The 20,391-nt window shown below is 37.2% G+C and overlaps 3 protein-coding genes across 25 annotated transcripts in view; 2 read left to right on the forward strand and 1 right to left on the reverse strand.

Moving 5' to 3' along the window:
* Positions 1–318: 318 nt before the first annotated feature.
* Pak (serine/threonine-protein kinase PAK 3-like protein) lies at positions 319–9,826 on the forward strand. 3 transcript variants are annotated; one of them, XM_070293340.1, is made up of 9 exons: positions 319–1,930; positions 2,662–2,851; positions 4,027–4,195; positions 4,280–4,421; positions 4,496–4,613; positions 4,713–4,996; positions 5,081–5,576; positions 5,650–5,868; positions 5,970–9,826. In XM_070293340.1, exons 1-9 carry the CDS (start codon positions 1,875–1,877, stop codon positions 6,051–6,053), a joined length of 1,758 nt encoding a protein of 585 aa, XP_070149441.1. In that variant the 5' UTR covers positions 319–1,874; the 3' UTR covers positions 6,054–9,826. The 3 variants fall into 3 exon arrangements, with proteins under 3 accessions (XP_070149441.1, XP_070149442.1, XP_070149443.1); XM_070293341.1 differs by having other exon boundaries at positions 4,505–4,613; XM_070293342.1 differs by having other exon boundaries at positions 320–1,930; positions 4,295–4,421.
* Positions 9,827–10,242: 416 nt separating this feature from the next.
* Positions 10,243–14,859, reverse strand: Selr (methionine sulfoxide reductase SelR). Of its 4 annotated transcripts, none has more exons than XM_070293345.1 (3): positions 14,444–14,854; positions 13,166–13,338; positions 10,243–10,548 (listed from the first exon to the last, which is right to left on the reverse strand). In XM_070293345.1, the coding sequence occupies exons 1-3, from the start codon at positions 14,527–14,529 to the stop codon at positions 10,382–10,384; spliced, it is 426 nt and encodes a 141-aa protein (XP_070149446.1). In that variant the 5' UTR covers positions 14,530–14,854; the 3' UTR covers positions 10,243–10,381. The 4 variants fall into 4 exon arrangements, with proteins under 4 accessions (XP_070149446.1, XP_070149445.1, XP_070149448.1 ...); XM_070293344.1 differs by lacking the exon at positions 10,243–10,548 and adding an exon at positions 10,557–11,119 and having other exon boundaries at positions 14,444–14,790; XM_070293347.1 differs by lacking the exon at positions 10,243–10,548 and adding an exon at positions 10,557–11,083 and having other exon boundaries at positions 14,444–14,783.
* A 2,248-nt stretch (positions 14,860–17,107) lies between these two features.
* The window catches only part of Lap (phosphatidylinositol-binding clathrin assembly protein lap), a 59,691-nt gene continuing 56,407 nt past the window's right edge, over positions 17,108–20,391 (forward strand). For 13 of the 18 annotated variants that reach the window (XM_070293349.1, XM_070293364.1, XM_070293360.1 and 10 more), the window contains exon 1: positions 17,109–18,056. In XM_070293349.1, the coding sequence (XP_070149450.1) occupies positions 17,927–18,056 (130 nt within the window). In that variant the 5' untranslated portion in view covers positions 17,109–17,926. Of the gene's footprint in view, positions 18,057–20,391 lie in introns of all 18 variants that reach the window. The other 5 variants (XM_070293354.1, XM_070293359.1, XM_070293365.1 and 2 more) reach the window with 3 other exon arrangements.

Here is a 20,391-nt window from a genome sequence, read left to right on the forward strand (position 1 = left end):
CATATGAATATATAATATATAAAATATATAAATATACATATAAATAATATATAAATATTAAAATATATATATATATATACATTTGTCACCCAAGAATTCCGTCACGAGTTTCCCATCATGCGATTCGTATCTTAGGCCTTAGTGCCGGTCCACAATAGGCGATTTAAGCCCTAAGCCTTAAGAAATTGACCATTAACGATTAAGTATGAAGAGAATACTCGACTGTGATTGGTCAATTTCTTAAGGCTTAGGGCTTAAATCACCTATTGTAAACCGGCACTTAGGTCGCATTTTCTCGCGGGGAGCGCTAACGGCGTGCGGCGGCGACGACGGAGGTGGTGGTGGTGAATCGCGGACATTGTCGTCGGGGCGCGCGGTGAACGAAAGATCGTGAGGGTCGAGATTTGAGAGTGTCCGATCCGGTTTCGTTCCGTCATCGGTATCGTCGAGAGATCCCACACTTATAAGAGCGACGACGACGATGAAGATACGCCTGTACGTTGATTGATCGCGTGTTCCGTGAATGTATGTATGTATGTATGTATGTACGCGCGACGCGGAGACCCAGAACGGCGAGCTGTCAAATCCCAAATGATTACTCGCGAAGAAATGACGATTGAACGAAGGGGATAACGCGAAAAGAAGCAAATACTGGGAATGGGAAAAGGAATGATACGTAGGGACTGAAATCTCGTGTAGAATATCCCGGATGCGTAAAGTGGCGCTATCGAAGCTGGATTACATATTAGCTAAACAAGGTGCTGTTTACAGGCCTCCCGTGCCCTATCTCACGGACATGCTACTTTTCTAATGTTTATAGTATCAAGAAGAACCGCTGTTAATTCGGTGTGCGTTGTCAAAAGCCGCCATTGGGCGCTATATACGCCCCACTCCATTGTACTCCGTTCTGATTCGCCGAGTCGTTATACCTTCTCGCTCCAAGTGCAAGAGTGAGTATACGCGTTCGAGGAGGAACGCGATAGGAGCCGCCGTCCATCTCCGTCGCGACGACGTTGTCGAGAGCGTGAAGGACGGGAAGTGGCAGAGAAAGAGAGAGTGAGAGGGACGAAAGGGAAAGGACGCATGCGCAAGAGCGAGCGAGAGTGGGAGGCAGATAGGTAGATAAAGCGAGAGAGGGAGAGCGAGGCGTGCGAAAGATCCGTGGATACGGCGGGGTGTCTGGCATCCGTGCGTGAATCACGCCTCAGAAACGCTCTCTCTCTCTCTCTCTCTTTCTTTTTTTTTTCTCTTTCTGTTCGCCGTCGTCCTCGAATACGTCCCCCGTGCTCGTCACGACATTGACCTGTGTCGCCGCCGGACGCCATCGCCGACGACAGTCAGCATCAGCAGCGGCCACCCCGATCGAGGGAGAGTAACAGCCAGCCAAGCGGCGTCTCTCTCTCTCTTTCTCGCGCCTGCCAAGGGGCACCCACGAGGAGGATTCCAGGTCTCCATCCTCGCTGATATCATCACTGGTCGTTATGATTGGTTTCGTTGAGGTCTCGCGACCGGTACCGATAATTCTGCGATGAAGGGTGGTCGTTACAGTGCGGTGAAAGAGAGAGGACACCTACACCTGTAAATTCATCTACCGGGTGTGCCTTTCGAGAATCGAGGATTCCGAGATTAGCGAGACTGGAAATTCGGTAGCAACGTCGTCGTCGTCGTCATCGTCGTCGGTGACGGGGCTCGAGGGTTTCCACTTCGAGGAGATTATCGTGCTATTGAAAGTGAAAGTTGCGGGAAGGACGAGAGGGTATATCTATTCAAGTATATATAGACGCGCGCGTTGACAGAACGCGGTTTCAATTAAAGACGTAGAGACGCAGCAACGGAGGATAGACTGGCAACAAAGGAACAGAAGCGAATACAACATGTCAGATGAGGAAGACAAACCCCCGGCACCCCCTGTTCGATTGACATCAAACAGGCACGTTTTACATATTGTTATCCATCTATAGCGTAAATTCGTATTGATAATTGATTTGACAAGAGACAACCGGATACTGCAAGATATTATTTGGCCTTGTGTTGATTTTTATACGTAATACATATTTATGTAAAATTTATTTAGAAATTTTTTTGCGTTGAAAGAAAGATTATTCAGATTAATCAGTTTAATCGGTGTAAAATAATTGTACAGTATAAAATAATTGCAATTCATGTTTTACAATTTTTTACAATATTTATAAATATATTGTAAAAATTTACGTAGACAATTTAAAAAGAAATACAGAAAAATAATTTATATATTTGACATATAATTTGGAATTGTAAATTCTGTCATAACTTTCATATCTTTTATGAAATATATATAAAAGTCTACGTTCTCCAAAAATAGAGAGGCATTAAGCTAGAGGTTGCTAAAAATAATATCTCTTGCTGACTTTCTTCTGTGGGAGACCATCATAAAAGATGTCTAGACGTAATCCCAATATGTTTTTAACATATTTGAGATACACACACATACGCATACACACACACAAACAGAAATTTTTACATCTTACGATGCTTATGCCAGCGATAGTACATTTAAAATCTTTAAAATTTTTCTGTAATTACATGTAAACTATTAATATAAGATTAATACAAGACAAAGATAAATGGATAATCATTGAATTGTGATTGCGATAGATCCTTTAATGTTATTTACATTTTCAGGGGGGAATCAGCGCCTAATTTACCAGTGGACATGCGTCCGCTGCCTAAGGAGCCGGATTCTGATGAACGCAAGAAGAAGACGTTGAAGGGTAAAATAAAGGTGAAGGAGAACAAACCGAATATTAGTTACCCCACGAACTTCGAGCACACCGTGCACGTCGGATTTGATGCTGTGACCGGCGAATTCACGGTAGGTTTTTCTCTTGCGATACCCCCACGCGGTTCGCACAGTTGCCTCTCTACACCCTATTGTTCAAAATGCACTCGCTTATCGCTTCGCTGTTGTATCACGGTGCGGATTATCTATGAGAGGGACACGGTGGAGAAAAAGAAAAAGAGAGTTTTATGTTATGTATAAATTATTCTACATTATTTGATATCTTTCTGTATATTACTTTCCACTTACCATTGTACTCTTTTGTGTGTGAGAATCACATGGATTTTCCGTACCTGATCGAAATGAGATATGAGTTCACTGGTTCACATATACATTTGAATATATGGAAAACGGTACTTCGATAATTTGTCCGACGCTTCTTATATCTTATTTTTTTCACATAACTAAACTAACAAGACACGTATTTCTTTCCAAGCTGCCATTAAAAGTAAGTAAATTAATACAGTTTAATTTGTGCCTGTTGTACATACATATACATGTGGGTTCGACACTTTTTTTCCGTTGCGGTTTTTATGAGATTAGATGTTTACTTTTCTACGTCGAGTTTCGTCGATACATAGTCGCTTCTGTAGATTGATACAAGCTTTAGTCGACGTTGCATATAACAATATTTGTTTCTTTCTCACAGAATGATTTTCGACACAGCAGCTAGGATAACTAAATTGTACCAGTTTTGTAAATTTTATTTACGTATTATGTTAACTCCTTCTATCAAAATTACGCATGTGTATTCAAATAGTGAGAGTTTCATAGAAAATTAAATGGTGACTTTATTAAATCCTTAAAATTTCGCATACATACATTAAAATATTTAAATAATCAAAATTTAGAAAATTAAAAAAAATTTTTTTTTGTTGTATAAATACGATACAATTGTATAGAAAAGTATTTTATTAAATTTTAAAAATTCTGAATTATATTCTCGAATGACAAAAAACAAATGTAGGTTTTTGATTATGTCTCGAATTAAATTTATTAGCATTACAAATATACATAACACAGAAATACTTCTTAATCCTTATTCCTTTACACATCGTATATAGTTGCATGTTTAAAAATCAAAATCTAGTATTGGATGCACCTTAAACACTAGCGTTAAATTTGCCAGACTTGCTGGATTACTTACCATGTCTGTTCTACAATAAAAACACAATAATTATTGTCTCACAGTGTGTTTTTTTTCGCAGGGTATGCCAGAGGCATGGGCAAGATTGCTTATGTCTAGCAACATTAGTAAGCAGGAGCAGAAGAAGAACCCGCAGGCTGTGTTGGATGTATTAAATTGGTATGATAGTAGCAGTAAGGAGGCAAAAGGCTCCAAGTACATGACCACAACTAAAATGGTAGGAGTTGTTGGTAAGTATTGAGATATCAGTTCGTCTACAAAGAAATAATTTGAATTCAACAAAAATACATTAATAGTGACCATACTATCTATAGAGAAAACTTTTTTAGCTCCAATCGAAAGGGCGAGTAGTCCCCGAAGTATGGGGATTGGTATCGGCACGGGTGTGGGAAATATTCGCGGCCAAGCAATGTCTCAGGCATCTGGAAGCTCTCACTCCCAGCATTCATTAAGCAGGTGAGTCTTTTACACTTTTACGCGTTTGTCCCTTAGTCGTTTAAATATTTTCTGAGAAACGGCAATGGTTACAGGGTAAGCAGCAGTAGTCCAAGTAGCACGCCGACGGATGCGTGCGCGACCAGTTCGGAACAGGAGGATGAGCCGCCGCCTCCACCGATCTCCGCCCGGCCGGAACGTACGAAATCGATCGTAAGTTTGTGTATTTGATTGCGATTAAGAAATGTACGATTTTGATCCACCAGTGGCTATTTTACCAATTATCTGTAACGTTTTACTTTTATCATACAGTATACGAAACCTATAGAAGAGGAACCACCGCCACCCTTGACGACTACGCTGGGTTCGCCGCAACGAAACGGCATGCAACAGCAGCAACACCAATCTCAGTTAGATAGGAATAAGAATCAAGCGACACCGACGTCAACAACGACTGATCAAACGCGACCGGCACAAGGTGACAAAGCTAGAAAGAAGAAAATGTCAGACGACGAAATACTAGAAAAGCTTAGAACAATTGTGAGCGTAGGAGATCCTAATAGAAAATATACGAAAATGGAAAAGATCGGACAAGGGTAAGACATGGAAACAAATGATTCATAAATGAGTAATTATACTAAAAGTATATAATTGTACTGATTAACGATCATGATTTGCAGTGCTTCGGGAACGGTGTATACAGCGATAGAAACGTCCACTGGCATGGAGGTTGCAATAAAACAAATGAATCTATCGCAACAGCCAAAAAAAGAGCTTATAATAAACGAGATTTTGGTAATGCGGGAGAACAAGCATCCGAACGTTGTAAATTACTTGGATAGTTATTTAGTCGGGGAAGAACTATGGGTAGTCATGGAATATTTGCCAGGTGGCAGTTTGACGGATGTTGTAACTGAGACTTGTATGGACGAAGGTCAAATTGCCGCAGTGTGCAGAGAAGTACTGCAGGCACTCGAGTTCCTCCATTGTAATCAGGTTATACACAGGGACATTAAGTCCGACAATATCCTTCTGGGTCTAGATGGAGGAGTGAAGTTGACAGATTTTGGCTTTTGCGCGCAAATCTCGCCAGAGCAGAGCAAACGGACGACGATGGTCGGCACGCCGTATTGGATGGCGCCAGAAGTGGTGACACGAAAGCAGTACGGACCTAAGGTAGATTCACGCATCAATTGTTATTACGAAAATCGATTGAAAGCATATAATCAAACGTGCCCTGGTATCGCAGGTTGATATATGGTCATTAGGAATAATGGCGATTGAGATGATCGAAGGGGAACCACCGTATCTGAACGAAAACCCGTTAAGAGCATTGTACTTGATCGCGACGAACGGCAAGCCGGAAATCAAGGAAAAGGATAAATTATCGGGTATATTTCAAGATTTTTTAGATCAGTGTTTGGAGGTTGAAGTGGAAAAACGGTCCGCGGCTTCCGAACTGTTAAAGGTAAGAGAAACCATTATTGTTGATATAGAACGCGAACCTTCTCTTCATATCTTTCGCTCGAACTGATTTAATTCGAAATATGTATTTAAATTGGATTGCAGCATCCTTTTCTGAAATTAGCCAGGCCACTAGCGTCATTAACACCTTTAATAATGGCAGCGAAGGAAGCTGCCAAAGGTCATTAAAAGTCATTAAAAGAGGCAGTGGTGCGATTAGATTGTAGTCATAAGAGACATGAGAGTGCAGTTATGCGAACGCGATGCGAAAAAAAAGAAAGAAATAATGAATCACCCTCCCAAAACGGAAACGGCACAATAATTCAATAATATATAATAAATATAAACATTATATATATATATAAATGAATAAATATACATATATATATATATATATATACACATGTATGTATGCATACATATGTGTATATCGTATGTAATATTATTTTATTTGCGGCGTCATGTATATGTATACACATACGCATGCATATATTAATTATGTATGCATATAGATTGATAGATAGAACATATTCGATATCGTGATGGAGTATCGAGAGAGCGGTTGCACAGTTAAAAAAATACTCGATTCTTGCATCTTGCGAGTGCGAACAACAAAGTTAAATCAGAAAGAGCTATGAGCGATCTGATGGCAGAGATCTTGTTTTCCTCGATAAAAAAAATCTAATTACAGTTGGGGCATATAAAACTGAACTCAAAAAAGTCTCAGCTTAATTTTGAAAGGAAATAAAAAAATGAAACATGTTTTACAATGCATGCGCTGTTGCCTGAGATGAGCTTCTGCCGCAATTTTGATGGATTATCATCGAGGAAACACAAGCGCGCGCGCTCGCACGATCTCGTCAGTTATTTTCTAAAAATATAAAACTAGTATTATATTAACTCTCTAAAAAGAGAAAGAAGAAAATTCAAATCGGAGAGAGAGAGAGAGTTAACAAGAAACGCATATTATTTATAGCGTGAGAATCTTAATAGATAATACCACAAACAAATGTGTGAGCAAGTGCATAGGACCTATTCTAATATATTATTGTTTAATGAGAGATCGTAGACAGAAAGAAGATTGGTCTTCGTGTCGGACTTGTATTTTTCGACAGAGATTAAGGAAATGGTGAAGCAGAGCAATATGTTTTTGGTATGTTTTGATCCGATTAGCGCGACGAATAGATGTGTAAGCGGTAGAATATAACTTGTTTTCAACTTATTCTCAAGAATTACGTACTGATCATTGATTATATTTGATTCGTTGTTGATTCAGTTTCCTTATACTGAAAAGAGAAATTATTTTATCAATTATTTTCCTCGTATAAAAATATCGCAATTTATATGTTGGCGTTTACAATATAGAGAAATTGGTTCACTTGTGCTCTGAGCCGATTGCGTAAGAATTGCATATCTCGTTTGAGGCCGCTAATCTATAGCTTTATGACGAAGATGAAAACTTTTTTTTTTTTTCATTTGCGCTGTTAAAAAAAAGAAAGAGAAAGAGAGACACGTGTTAAGACATGAAACTTACCAAGATTTACTATTTAGTCGATAAGAACATCTTTCCGAGGGCAAAATGTTTGTCTGCATCACGTGTGTTCTTCGCTGTAAGTCCAATGTAATTGTCTTTAACGTGTCTTGCAGAACAAAAAGGAAAGAAAAGATGATAGAAATGATTGGTATGAAATTGTAAAACAAGGTTCAGACGTAGAAGCATTTTGTGACACTATAAAGTGCCTGTCTTGTCGTTTAGAGACGTGAAGAAGAAAAAAAAGAAAACTCGCGTTAGATTTCATATGAACCACTGTATTACGATTTATGATACGTAATATTTCGTTTTAGCACTATGAGAGAGAGAAGAGAAAAGAAACAAATAATCGAATACACACACACACATACATATATAATGGAGTTGAGTTGTATTGTACGTTTTGTGTAGGAGTTGTAGTTCCGTATGTATGGTTGTATTTGCATCGAACATTATCGAGATATGTCTTTCCTAATACTGTATTATATATCATCCGAGCGTCATTGCGTCATCGAAGAAAACGAATATCTTAGAAGTACATTTAGTTATCTTAGGTAATATTGTGACTATTAGATTTTCGTATCATCTTTTTTTTATTTTCCTCATTTTATATACGTCGTCCATTAATCGACTGAAATATCTGTCGCGTGAAAGCCCAAAAAAGAAGTAAAGAAAGGCGACAGTTTTTTTTCATCTATTGATGAACGTCAATGATAGAAAGCATAGATAGAATACGAGCCAATTTGCAGATCTTGATGCAAATAAATTTTTTATTGTAACATCAATACAATCATAAGACGATTTCAATGTGAGAATGTCGGAATTGTAGAAGAAATTATTTATAAACTTTTCTCTATGGCAAGAAGAGAAAAAAAAGAAATATCGAGGCTAAGAAGAAAAAAAATCTTCTCTAAATAAACATTCGCGTTCTATTTCGAATAATCCGAGCTCGACGTTCTTCTTTTTTCTTTTCAAGTTTCGAAAGTACATGAGTAACACGTACTTGCCCGATTTCCGGTTTTCGCGCGGTGGATAGATGACTTTCGGTCGACGAGGTTTTTCGTTATACATGTATGTATAGGACTCGTATATAAATTAATATTAATCAAAATCATGTGAAAATATGATTATGATAGTTATAAATCGAGAAATTAACGATACACTTATATTGCATACGAAATGAGACGAAAGAAGGAAAAGGAGAAGCTCGTATATTATTTGATAATCGTACGATACGTATCCACTTTTCGATAAGTTTATTTTGTTCTATTTCCTTTTTTATAGTATCATCTTTTGAAGAAAAGCCTGATTAGATTTTTATAATGTTTGACTGTACTTGATCGAGAAAGAGCGGAAGCAGCTCGGTTTATATTGACATTCACGATCGAATTTAGGGTCGATATGCCGAAGGAAACTTGATGCAATTTATTTTTAGAGGGACTTCAGGAACTATATGAAATAGTATATATTAATTAAATTTCCACTTCCTTTTTTCAGTATTCCGTGCGAACGTTTCGCATTAATTTCCGCTTCGGCGTCCGTCTTTAAAATCGATCGGATTGTTGATAAGAGACAAAATAACGTGCGCACGTCTTAGTATTAACGAAAGAAAAAAGTATGAGTGTGTAAAAAAAATATATAAAAATAAAGAATGGTGCGATCCCCAGGGTTAAAGTTGACGATCAGAAGCATTAAGAAGAGCGAGGTCTTGCATTTTCACAAATATCTCGGCGTGACTTTCTCCTCTATTTACATTTTTTTTTACACCAGTTATATTTTAACAAATATATACCACGGCTATATATTAGCAGCTATTATAATTAATGTCTCTAATTTTACTTATGAAAATCTGGTCGCGCGAGATGCAAAACTGCCTGCATAAAATATCATCACCCGATCGATGCACACTCTGATTAAAACGCATCTTAGCATGTAGATAGATGTTCGCTGATAATGGTACCGAATGATCCTTTTATCACGTGAACAAAAGTACAAAAATTGTACCAAGCATGCCTTATCGTAATAATAATAAGTGATGCATTACGAAAGTACTCATTATTTTTGACATTGACAAACGAATCGCAAACGTACAAGAGCTCTGAAAAAAAGATACGAGCAGGCGAATCTTTTAACGTAAAAAGAAAATGCAGGCATCTTTGCATCCGATTATGCATCCATACTTTGATGATCCTTCCAATTGCATTTAATTATTCGCTATGTGGACACTACGTGTATTATCTTGTCTCTGTTTTTAGATTCTTAAAAATAGGTTCCTAATATACGAATCATGTTAAGTATGTGTATGCATGTTTTATCATAGCATTTTATGATGTTTTTGAAAATGCTTTGTGATCTCCGAATGAAAGAAATAAGTAGTAGGCCTATAGTAACAAAGTCGCTATTTTACTGCTGAAATTGAAAAAAAAAAGAAGCTTCGACCCTTCCCGATGGAGGAAGGTTCGTTCGACTTTAACTTTTATAAGAAAGAAACGCATTTATGGGAAAACATTCGGCAGAAATCTGGTCTCTCAGGAAGAATATTTGAAATTTTTGTGACGAGATAAAAGTTTCAAAGTAAAGGAGTGCAAAAAGAAAAACACAGAAAAGAAGTAATGAATTGTAAAAATAATGCCTAGAATTTTGCGCATATATTGTATTATAACACCTTTTAGTTTGTTTTGAAACGTTATAATATAAGGAAACATTTTATAACAAATATGTTCTTCTTGTATGAAAAAATATCCTCCCTGCCTGATAAGTATTAAGAGAAATGAAAAATGATTATCTACTTTATGTCTTTCATTTGACATATTAAATTAGAATGTGATATATTTTACACATGTGATATATTTTACACATATGGCGTTTATTGAAAAAATAACATTCTTTGATTAGACATTTTCATCATCCTTTCAATATCGCGCGCTTTCTCGCATCACATCGTAGTATACATACATCTTGTGTGGGAGTTAAACTTTTGTTCTTTTTAATACGGATATGTACATAGTATATTTGTAATATCGAGAGAATAAGCACAATACAGAGATTCCAGAACTGATAACATAGAGTTAGCTTCTCGTCGCGTGTGAAAAGTCGATCGGAAACGTTTTATCTCTGTATGTAAATATGATACTCGGTAAACTTTTGCAGAAGCTGTAATGTAGAAAAGTATATTCGCGAATATATGCAAAAGTTATATATAATTAAATATTAGAATAAATCAAAGGAATATATATAGTAATTGACATAGAAAGATTAATTAATGACGATATAGTATTCAAATTGCATCAAAAGTGATAAAAACATTATATATTTTGTATAAACATATATAATAATAATACGAACTTTTATTTTACAGAGACAGCCTATATGGTATTGGCAATAATGATATTATTACGCTCTCTTTACAATATAAATATAAATCAGAGGTATCTTATAATGTTTATAACACGAGGTATAAATATATATATTATATATGACTGCACATGTGAGTCACATAAATATCGGAAGTATATATATAAAATAATAAGCTTATTTTACGTAGACTTTTTCTCCTCTCCCGCCGGATGGAAGCTTATGGAGGCGGAATTGATGCAGAAACGCTTTCTCGTAGGTTTCGGACCGTCGTTGAATACGTGTCCCAGGTGTGCGTTGCATTTCGAACAGGTCACTTCGGTCCGCACCATATCTGGGTTTGCGATCAGCAGTAGTAGATTGCCACCGACTAGTTGGCGTCGTTTAATTCGACGTGACGGGAGATTTTCAGTGGTGTTTTTTTTTTCAGTGACGAGAGTGAAGAGTGGTTCAGTGGTAGTAGTAGTAGTAGCCAAGGAGTGATCAAGGAGGGCAAAAGGAGAAAGAATAATAGAGTGTGATTAGACGCAGACCGACACCCTTCTCGCGATACACTTTTCAGAAGTAATAGACGTGATCTAAAGAGAGCTATTGGATTATAAGAGAAGAAAAGGTTGATCCCCGATCGTGAAAAAAATAGATAACATTTATATGATATTAAAAGAATAATAATGAAAAGGTGCGTACATATATACGAAACGGTTTTATTATATATTCTTATATATGAATTGAGATCTTTTTGACTGCGTTAATTATTATCAAACCCGATTGTTGTTTACTTGGCAAAAAATTATGCAACTGCGCAATATATGTATATTACATGTTTTATATTTTACTTAACTTAATTTATTATTTATATTATGTTTCGTTTATAATATATGCAAATATATTTCTATATATCAAGTGTGTTTATATCGCAAAAGCAGAAATAATTATTAGCTTGTATATTTAGCTGTGAGTATTAAAACATACAAATGATCAAATATTGTTATCTCAACTGTTACCGGCTATAACGATAACATCAAAGCAAAGGAATTTTATTTGCATCAAAGAGATATGCTGTGAAATCTATGTGTTAAGGATTTGTAGCTAAAAAAAGATATTATTTGTATTGCAAGAATGCAAATTATGTTTGTTGAATCATCGAAAATTTTGTAGCGCAGCTATGTACAGCATTCTAAAGTATGACAGATATTTTTTAATCGTACATTTCCAATGAATATTTCATATATAATGTAGCGCATTAGTTTAATATAAAAAATGATGTAGGTCTAACACAATCACACTCTAAGCAAGTGCATGCAGGAATCGGGGAGAGAGAACAAGAATTTTCGTCTAACATATACAACATTCTATTATATGTACAAAAGAACTATGTATAAACATTTTCTCTTAAATATCCAAATATCTTTTTAAGCATAATATATGTGTACAAAAAAATTTTTACATTCATGAACATATTATCAAAAAAACATACAAGAACGAGTTGAAATAAAATTACAGTTACAATCTTTTTTAAATTTGCGATATTTTTATCTTATATGAAAAATGTATTATAAATATATACAGGGTGTCCCATTTTAATCTCCTCAGGCAAATATCTCAAAAACCAAGCCCGCAAGAGAAAAATGTTTCAGACAAAAGTTGTTTGGTTTCGAATTTGTCTCATTATTCTGTACATAGAAATATTACGGTAAGATTATAAAAAACTAAATATTTTACGAGATATTTAATTTTTTATATCAAAATATGTCAGATTAAAATATAAAATAACTCAAAAAGTACTTAATGAAAAAATACTTTATTATAGTGTTTTGGAAAGCTCTCGATGTCAGCTACAAGAATACTAAATAAAAAATGGGGGTTTCCATTTAAGATTTTAAAGTTGACCTTCACATGACCTTTAAATGATTTTCCAAGGTCAAATCATGGTCACCATCTTATGGCCCCCTCGAAACCAAACAACTTTTGTCTGAAACATTTTTCTCTTCCGAGCTTGGTTTTTGAGATATTTGCCTGAGGAGATTAAAATGGGACACCCTGTATATATATAATCGTACACATGAGAAACAGACTGAGAATATATAAAAACTACTTTCTACTTTAAGCAAAAAATAAACGGGTGAAATGACCAGGATAAGTTTAATAATGTTATGCAAGTGTATAATTATATATGAGATATGTGTTATAATTTTGTAACTAGTAAAAAAGAAAACTGTGCAAGGATTTATCAAGAGGATTTTATTAATAAATATCATAATACGATTTCGAGTGTACCCGCGTATTGTTAAAGGAATTGTGCAATGTTTAATGTTGAAACAAACGCAAGATGTATATATTGTATATGTGTCCAGAGAACGCCATTCTGTGAGAATGCATTATAAAAGATACACTAACGAAGACCATAATCGCTTACCATGAGAGATGTCTTTGGTCAATTTAATGCGCCCTTGATCCAAAACCTCATTAAATGCAGGCCAACCGCATCCGCTGTCGTACTTGGTATCCGAGGAGAATAATTCCTGATCGCACACGATACAGGTATACGTTCCCTTTTCGTAAAACTTATTGTAGCAACCGCTAAACGGCCTGCGAAATAAAGAATAAAAATGAGGGTGGGTTGGGATGGCGCGAGAGGGGAAAAAAAAAAGGGGGAGCGAACTATGCGTGACACATATGGTTTATTTTTAAACCTGTTGGCCGTGAGAGGGGCAGACCAGAGAGAGAGACGCTCTTGAAAAAGTTATTTCGGTGTATACGTCGTCTAACGATATAAAATTAAACTGACCATCGCGCGGGAACGTGACGTTTTCATCTTATGATATATCTTGCAGTAAATTACGTCATATCGCGATTTTATTTAAAAAAAAAATCACGTGTCGCGTATAATGAGGCCACGTTAACCGTTAGATATGTAAATGTACATGCCATAATATTATAATGCTTCTCTTCGCGAAATCAACACTGAATAAATACACATATTGATACGCATTATTTTAACATAAATAAATATTTTTTTAAATATTAAAAAATTAATAAATTAATAAAATTAATCAATACATTTATTAATTTAAGAATTAATAAATATGTATTTTTAAAAAGATTTTAATATTTTTAAAAACTTATAATATAAATTTGTGTTCAAAATTCAAACGAGATATTTTTAAATGTAAAAAATGGAGTGGGGTAAAAATTGTCTGGCACGTTGTGTAAATATGGATCGGGACGAATAACATCCGTTTGTGTCACCAATATAATTAGCATAGTTCGAAGTCTCTATTATGTTATCGACGTTGCGCAACTATGTTATACGCTTTGACTATTATAGAATCAGCGGACATCGCCCCCCCCCCTCTCTCTCTCTCTCTCTCTCTCTCTCTCTCTCTCTCTGGTGAAGAAAAATCAAATGCATCGTCGGAGCGTGATAACAGTAAACTCTGTGATGTTGCGTCTGCAAACAAGAAATATTCTCGCAAACACATAGTTCGATGAACAATCGTTCTTTAATCAAGGCACAATCTACTACGTAAAGCAAAAATTTTGATTCAAAATCCTCGTGCAATTATCATTTTTCCCCGATTATTTTCCCGTGACAGAGGTACGTGAAAATGAACCTAGTGTCGAGTCAACGTGATCTTCGCTGACACGGGGTTTTTCGAGTTTCGCGCCTCTTCGTGGAAAAAAAAAGTCTCACCTCTCCGTGCCCTTCTCCTGCGTCACATGCCACTGCAGCGGCGTCAAACGTTTCCGCGCCTCCTCCTTGTCGATCACCGTTGTCATTCTCCTGACAGCACCGAGCGTGAATCGCAGAATCTTGAGACGGGATCGAATTTCCCTAGAGTCGAATATACGCGTGCCAAGCACGCGGTTTCACCTGTCGATTCTAGCGCGAGAGACGGGCGATCTTGCCGCGCTTTCGTCGTTACGAGAGAGAACCTACTCTTGAAGCCGCTCTCGTGAGTGAGTACACGCGCACTCTAATATCGGCCAACTTCGCCGCACCGGAGCCGACTGAACCGCGCTTCGAACGCGCTGCCGCGATTTCCCGCGGTAACTCCGCGAGCTCTTGGCGCTCCAGTCATGTTCCAGCTAGAGTCCCTAAAGATAGAGTCTGGCCACGGTGCGTGTTCCTTTTTATTGGTCAAAAGGAAGTTTGGAAAAACATGGCGGAACCAATAGAAATTGTTATGGGAAGCATAAGAATTTAAAGAGAAATGAAATAAGAAAATTACAAACAATTCTCATTTATTTACATAAATAAGAAAATTACGAATATATCCTACTTTTTTAATAAATTTTTAAATTAAAGAATAAAGAAACATTAACTTGAATATAACAATAATATAACAATACTCAATATAATATTCTAAAAATATTTAATAATAATATAATAATACTATAGAAAAAAATATAAATTATATATAATAAAAATATTAACTTTTTCACTTTTACAACGCAATTGCAATTATACTGCACTACATGTATACACCGCCGCCATGTTTTTCTAAAACTAATCGAGTGGCCAGACTCTAATACCCGTATTCATAGTCCTTCCTTATTTTAAGGACGGAGGAAGCCTCCATGAAGGATTCCTTGAATCTGCAAGGCCACCTTGTTTCATAGATGGACCTCGAGTCTTCCTTTCAGAAGGAAGGAATATTTTAGGGATTTTTAGTGACCGACTGGAGGCAGCACCGTTTTATGCTGCCTGCAACTAATTTCATATAATACATATGAAAACTTTTTCGTATCTTCAAAAAATTCCACGGGATTTTCCCAATCGCGAATGTATCTTTTCGGAATTCGCCACAGAATCCGATTCTCTGGATTTTCGTCTTCAAATCCATCTCAGAATCATTTAAAAATTCATTGTCCATTATCCCTTTTTCCTTTATACACTTTCAGTTTGAGAGCGCGACAACAAATAACCACAAAATCACAAATGTAACGAAACTAACTTTTGGAGGTTATATTTGGTTATATTCTGCGTATCGTCTGCTAAAAAGGTCGCATCACTCCTCAAGGAAGCTCGTGACCTTCCTTGAGATAAGGGAGCCAATAAGATTCCTTGTTCGGTCAAGGAAAGTTTATGAAACGAGGAACAAGGAATCCTTATTCCTCAAGGACGGACTATGAATACGGGTATATATATCTTTAGGGACTCTAGTTCCAGCCAGACAGAATCAAGACGGAGTGGAGCGGATATTGTTTTCTACTCTGATTGGTTCCGCCATTTTTAGGTTTTTAACTTATTGACGGAGTGTTCCATAATAATCGTATTATCTCTCGTGTACAGATAGAGTGGGTTAAACTGAACAGAAATATTATCGAGTAAAGTCTGGTCAATCAGCGCCAACCTTTAGCCGGACGCACGTATATTACGATCTCAAATTCTAAATTAAAAAGATATTCTATTGTAACAATAGTCTTTACCATCGTAACAATAATGTTAGACAAACGAAGGAAGATATGCATATTACAAATACATTGCACCGTAACATTACTGTAGTCCTACATTGAAATATTTCTGAGGGCGGACATTTCAACGTTGCCGCAGGCTTGCAGTAACATTGCAGAAACATTTCGCAACTTCTATGCAATATTACAATGTTTCAATGTAAGATCTATGCAATGTTTTTGCAATCTTTCGGTGCTGGGTACAGTTAGCGTCACTGTACCGGCTAGTTAAACCGTCGTAAGAAAAACGCCGACGTGGCCCTTCTTAAGCCGATATTACATTTGTCGTACGACAAACTTTTTAAGCATATTGATTGGCTGCAAAATAGAAACTTTCTCAAGTCTCTAGAAAGTTTCTATTTTGCAGCCAATCAATATGCTTAAAAAATTCGTCGTACGACGAATGTAATATCGGCCTTAGTGCCGGTTTACAATAAATGATTTAAGCCCTAAACCTTAAGAAATTAACTAATCACAGTCGAGTATTCTCCTCATACTTGATTGTGATTGGTCAATTTTTTAAGGCTTAGGGCTTAAATCACCTATTGCATTAACCAATTAGAATAAAGAAATCTTTACTCTCTTTGCCCTGATTGGTCAATCGAAAAGTTTGAAGAATTTCTAGCGTCTTTCCGACCGCAGTCCATATGGTAACAATTTTCGGCTTTGGAGAACCATTTTCACGTTGGTAGCAATGTCCACGCGACGAGTACTAACGTCACGTCGTATCTTTTAATCGATGATTGAACGGCTTAGAAAATCACGTTACTCGTATCATCATTATCGTAAGTACGATACATCGATGAAAACTGTTGAATAAATAAAATATCTCCCTCTCGATGAATAAAGTATCCCTTAAATTGATCGAGAGTAAAGCGTCATCGTTAATCCGAACGAGCGCGCGTTTTCCTTTCAATACATCCTCGATTCTCAAATCTTAGTCACGCTGACTCGTCGGCGTGACGTCACAGCAGCGACCATATTCGCGGCGAGCGCTCGTGATTGGTCGGCCGGCGCGGCGGAGTGGGGGCGCGATGATCGGAACGGTCGGCGCACTGAGCGCCGTCGCCATCTTGGCAGATAGAAGCAGCCTGCTGTCGTCGTCAGATCAGCCGCCGACGTTACACCGTCCAGCTGAGCCGTTGCCAAAGCTAAGCGCGAGCTGCCTGGCTCCGCTGCTGGTGAACGCGGAGAAATCGCGGCGGGCTATTGTTGGCGTCGCGCGAACGATCGAACCGGCTAAGAAGGAGGAGGAGGCGGAGGCGGCGGACGAGGAAAGAGGAGGAGGAGGAGGAGGAGAACGAGTACGAGGAGAGGTACCGGAAAAGCATCGCGGCGGGCCAAGTATAATATCGGGACCGTGTGTGAGAGGGACGTTGCGGGCGCCTTCGCGCGATAGCGCCTGCTCCTGGTCTCTCGGTTCTCGTTTACGCCGTACGAGTGTGTCGTGTGATCGGTGTGCGGTGTGAAGTTAGTTGCGGTGCCGAAAATCCGTCGTCCATCCGTTGTTCGCGTCGCGCCAAAGAGGGCCGGACTTCACCCCGTTTCTCGCTTCATCGTCAAAATTCCTCGCGTCGTCCTCGCTCTCGCGCGCATTTCTCGTTTTCCCTGTGTACGAGGGGAGCGCTCTCCATCGCGCCGGATAAATTGCCGAATTCGCGTACGCGAACTGCTGTTGCTGACTGTTGCTGATATTCACTGTGTGTGACAGCGGGACAGTATGGCGGGACAAACGATCAACGACAGGCTGCTGGCCGCGAGGCACAGCATCGCCGGTCAGGGCCTCGCCAAGTCTGTTTGCAAGGCCACCACGGAGGAGATGATCGGACCTAAAAAGAAGCATCTTGACTGTAAGTAAAGAAAGTGAAAGTTTCTCGGACATATCCATCGGCCGGCTCCATTCGCTCCATTTGCGAATTTAAACGGATAGTTAACAGCCGGTGGTATTTTCTTTCTTTCTTTCTTTCTTTCTTTTTTTTTTGTGTCTCAACTTCAAATTTGAAGTCCGTATCGAGGGAAAAGGTGAATTGATTTCAAATTTATAGCGTGAACGGTAGGGGGTGTACTAGCCTATTCCCAGATTCGAGGACGATTTCGAGTCCGTCCGTTCCGCTGTCTGCGTACAGCGAGAGTATGTACGCGCGAAAGAGCGATGTAGAGGGGTCGCAAGTTAAGCGACGAGTCGCTCACCTTTCCCATTTGTCTACCGGGTGAAGAAGATGACTAGCGCTTGACTCACACCTCCCCACTGACTTTGCGCGAATCCCGGTATTCCCTTTGTATCAATCTTCTGATTGGCATAATCGCATGAAAGCGACTTTGGAGCGTCGAATTGAGAATCCCCCTTTCTGCTCTGAATATAATAATCGAAATAGATATTTTAAACCGCATTTCTCGAAAATATATACGTACGATTCATTTCTCTTACGTTTCCTGTTCGTATTGCCGTATTCTGTTAAAAAAATTCTGATAAAAAAATACCAATATGCAAATCAGAAAAGTAACGAGTGTGCGCGACGAAGATAGAATCTTAAAGGATTGTGCACGATATAATAATATATAATAATTATGCGATATCTTGAGGAGAAATCTAAGTGTCCATCCTTTTTCAGCTATAATCCTTCTACGTTTAAGGACGAAACGAATGTATATTCTTAATGACGGAAAGAGAAGGGAGAATGTTAATTATTATAATGTCAAAATTAGTATATACTATGGTTATATTTTTAGTATTATGCATATTATATAATATACATACATATATGATCTTTTAGCACACTTTTTTTTTTTTTTTACGTAAAGTTTTTCCACATTTCTTTACGTTATGAACGAGGCAAAGGTTCGTCCTTTGAGAGGAGAAACGGAGAAAAAGGTATGTAATGCGCGATAGAAAAGGAATTGCTTATTATTGACGAGTTCGATCGAAAGAGACGTGAATTTTTGTGGATATTCGACTTTACATCAAGATTGCACGTTTACATGTAAATTTCATTTACATAGAAATAATGCTTGTTCGATCCGGGTTATAATGTCCGATTGCGAAGATGGTCCAAATCATACATCTTTTATTTAGAAATAATTTTAAAGATTGTGATGTAACTAAAAGATGGTTTGTAGAAATAGGTTAGGATGAGAATGAAGTAGAGGAAAAATTGTGGAAAGATGTGTTAGATAATGCGAAAGGAAGGTTATTAAGGAAAATTTGGAAGGAGAAGGAGAAGGTTATAAGAAAAATAGGAATATAAGGTAGTTATAAGTAGTTATAAGGGTATGCATGAGAGAATGAGAAAGGGATGTGAGTTATAGGTATTGTGTAAACCAAGTCCATTTCTTGGCGTTAAGCTGAAGTTAAATAAAGATTAAATAAATATTTAGAAATAATCGATTATATTGAATCTTGATGCGTGTTTAAAATACACATTGTTGGCTCTAGCTTAGGGGAAAGATATCTGTTTCGTGTTTATACGTATTTCACGTGTTTTGGAATAAAGTTTTCGAAGTATTTTGTTTTTATGAAGTAAAATAGGGAATCAATCGTTTTATCCATATTTAAATTGCGTAATTATTTGCACATACTGAAGCAACTAGTTGAGGAAAATTGGAAAATCTTTACTCTCATTCTGTGCCAATATTTAATTTTTTTATTCGAATGCAATTTAAATATAATTCGTTTGTGAAATTGTTCTTAGAAATACATAACCTATAAAAATCTCGAATTGAGGGGATGAAAGTGCTCTTTAACGTCGTGAACTTTACTTCGAAATTAACCTCCATCAGATTAGAATGGTAATTAATTAAACCGAGAGTAGAGAGTTCTTATTTGGATCGCGTGTTAATGGAAGAAACGAAGAAAAAAAAAAGAAACTTGATAAACTTTACATATTCAAAAGATTCGTAAACAGCTATTTTTAGGTATATTTAAAATTTATTTTTTATAAAAAATATACATATATTACACATATAATATATTAATTTAAATAAAACTTAAACATATCACGTAGCGTTTATTGAATGTACAATACATTATTGTTGGAGTGAAATTTGTCTAACATAAATCTTCAGATTATGAAAACATATACAGGCTGTCCTAGACCACCCGTACACCCCCTTTCTTTCAAAAACTAAGCATTTTAGAGAAAAACGTTTTGAACAAAAATTGTATGGGATTCGAGGGGAACATAAGAT

Source organism: Polyergus mexicanus, unplaced genomic scaffold (genome assembly GCF_030449975.1).
Source record: "Polyergus mexicanus isolate NDT 795.1 unplaced genomic scaffold, iyPolMexi1.0 SCAF_3, whole genome shotgun sequence".
Taxonomy (NCBI): domain Eukaryota; kingdom Metazoa; phylum Arthropoda; class Insecta; order Hymenoptera; family Formicidae; genus Polyergus; species Polyergus mexicanus.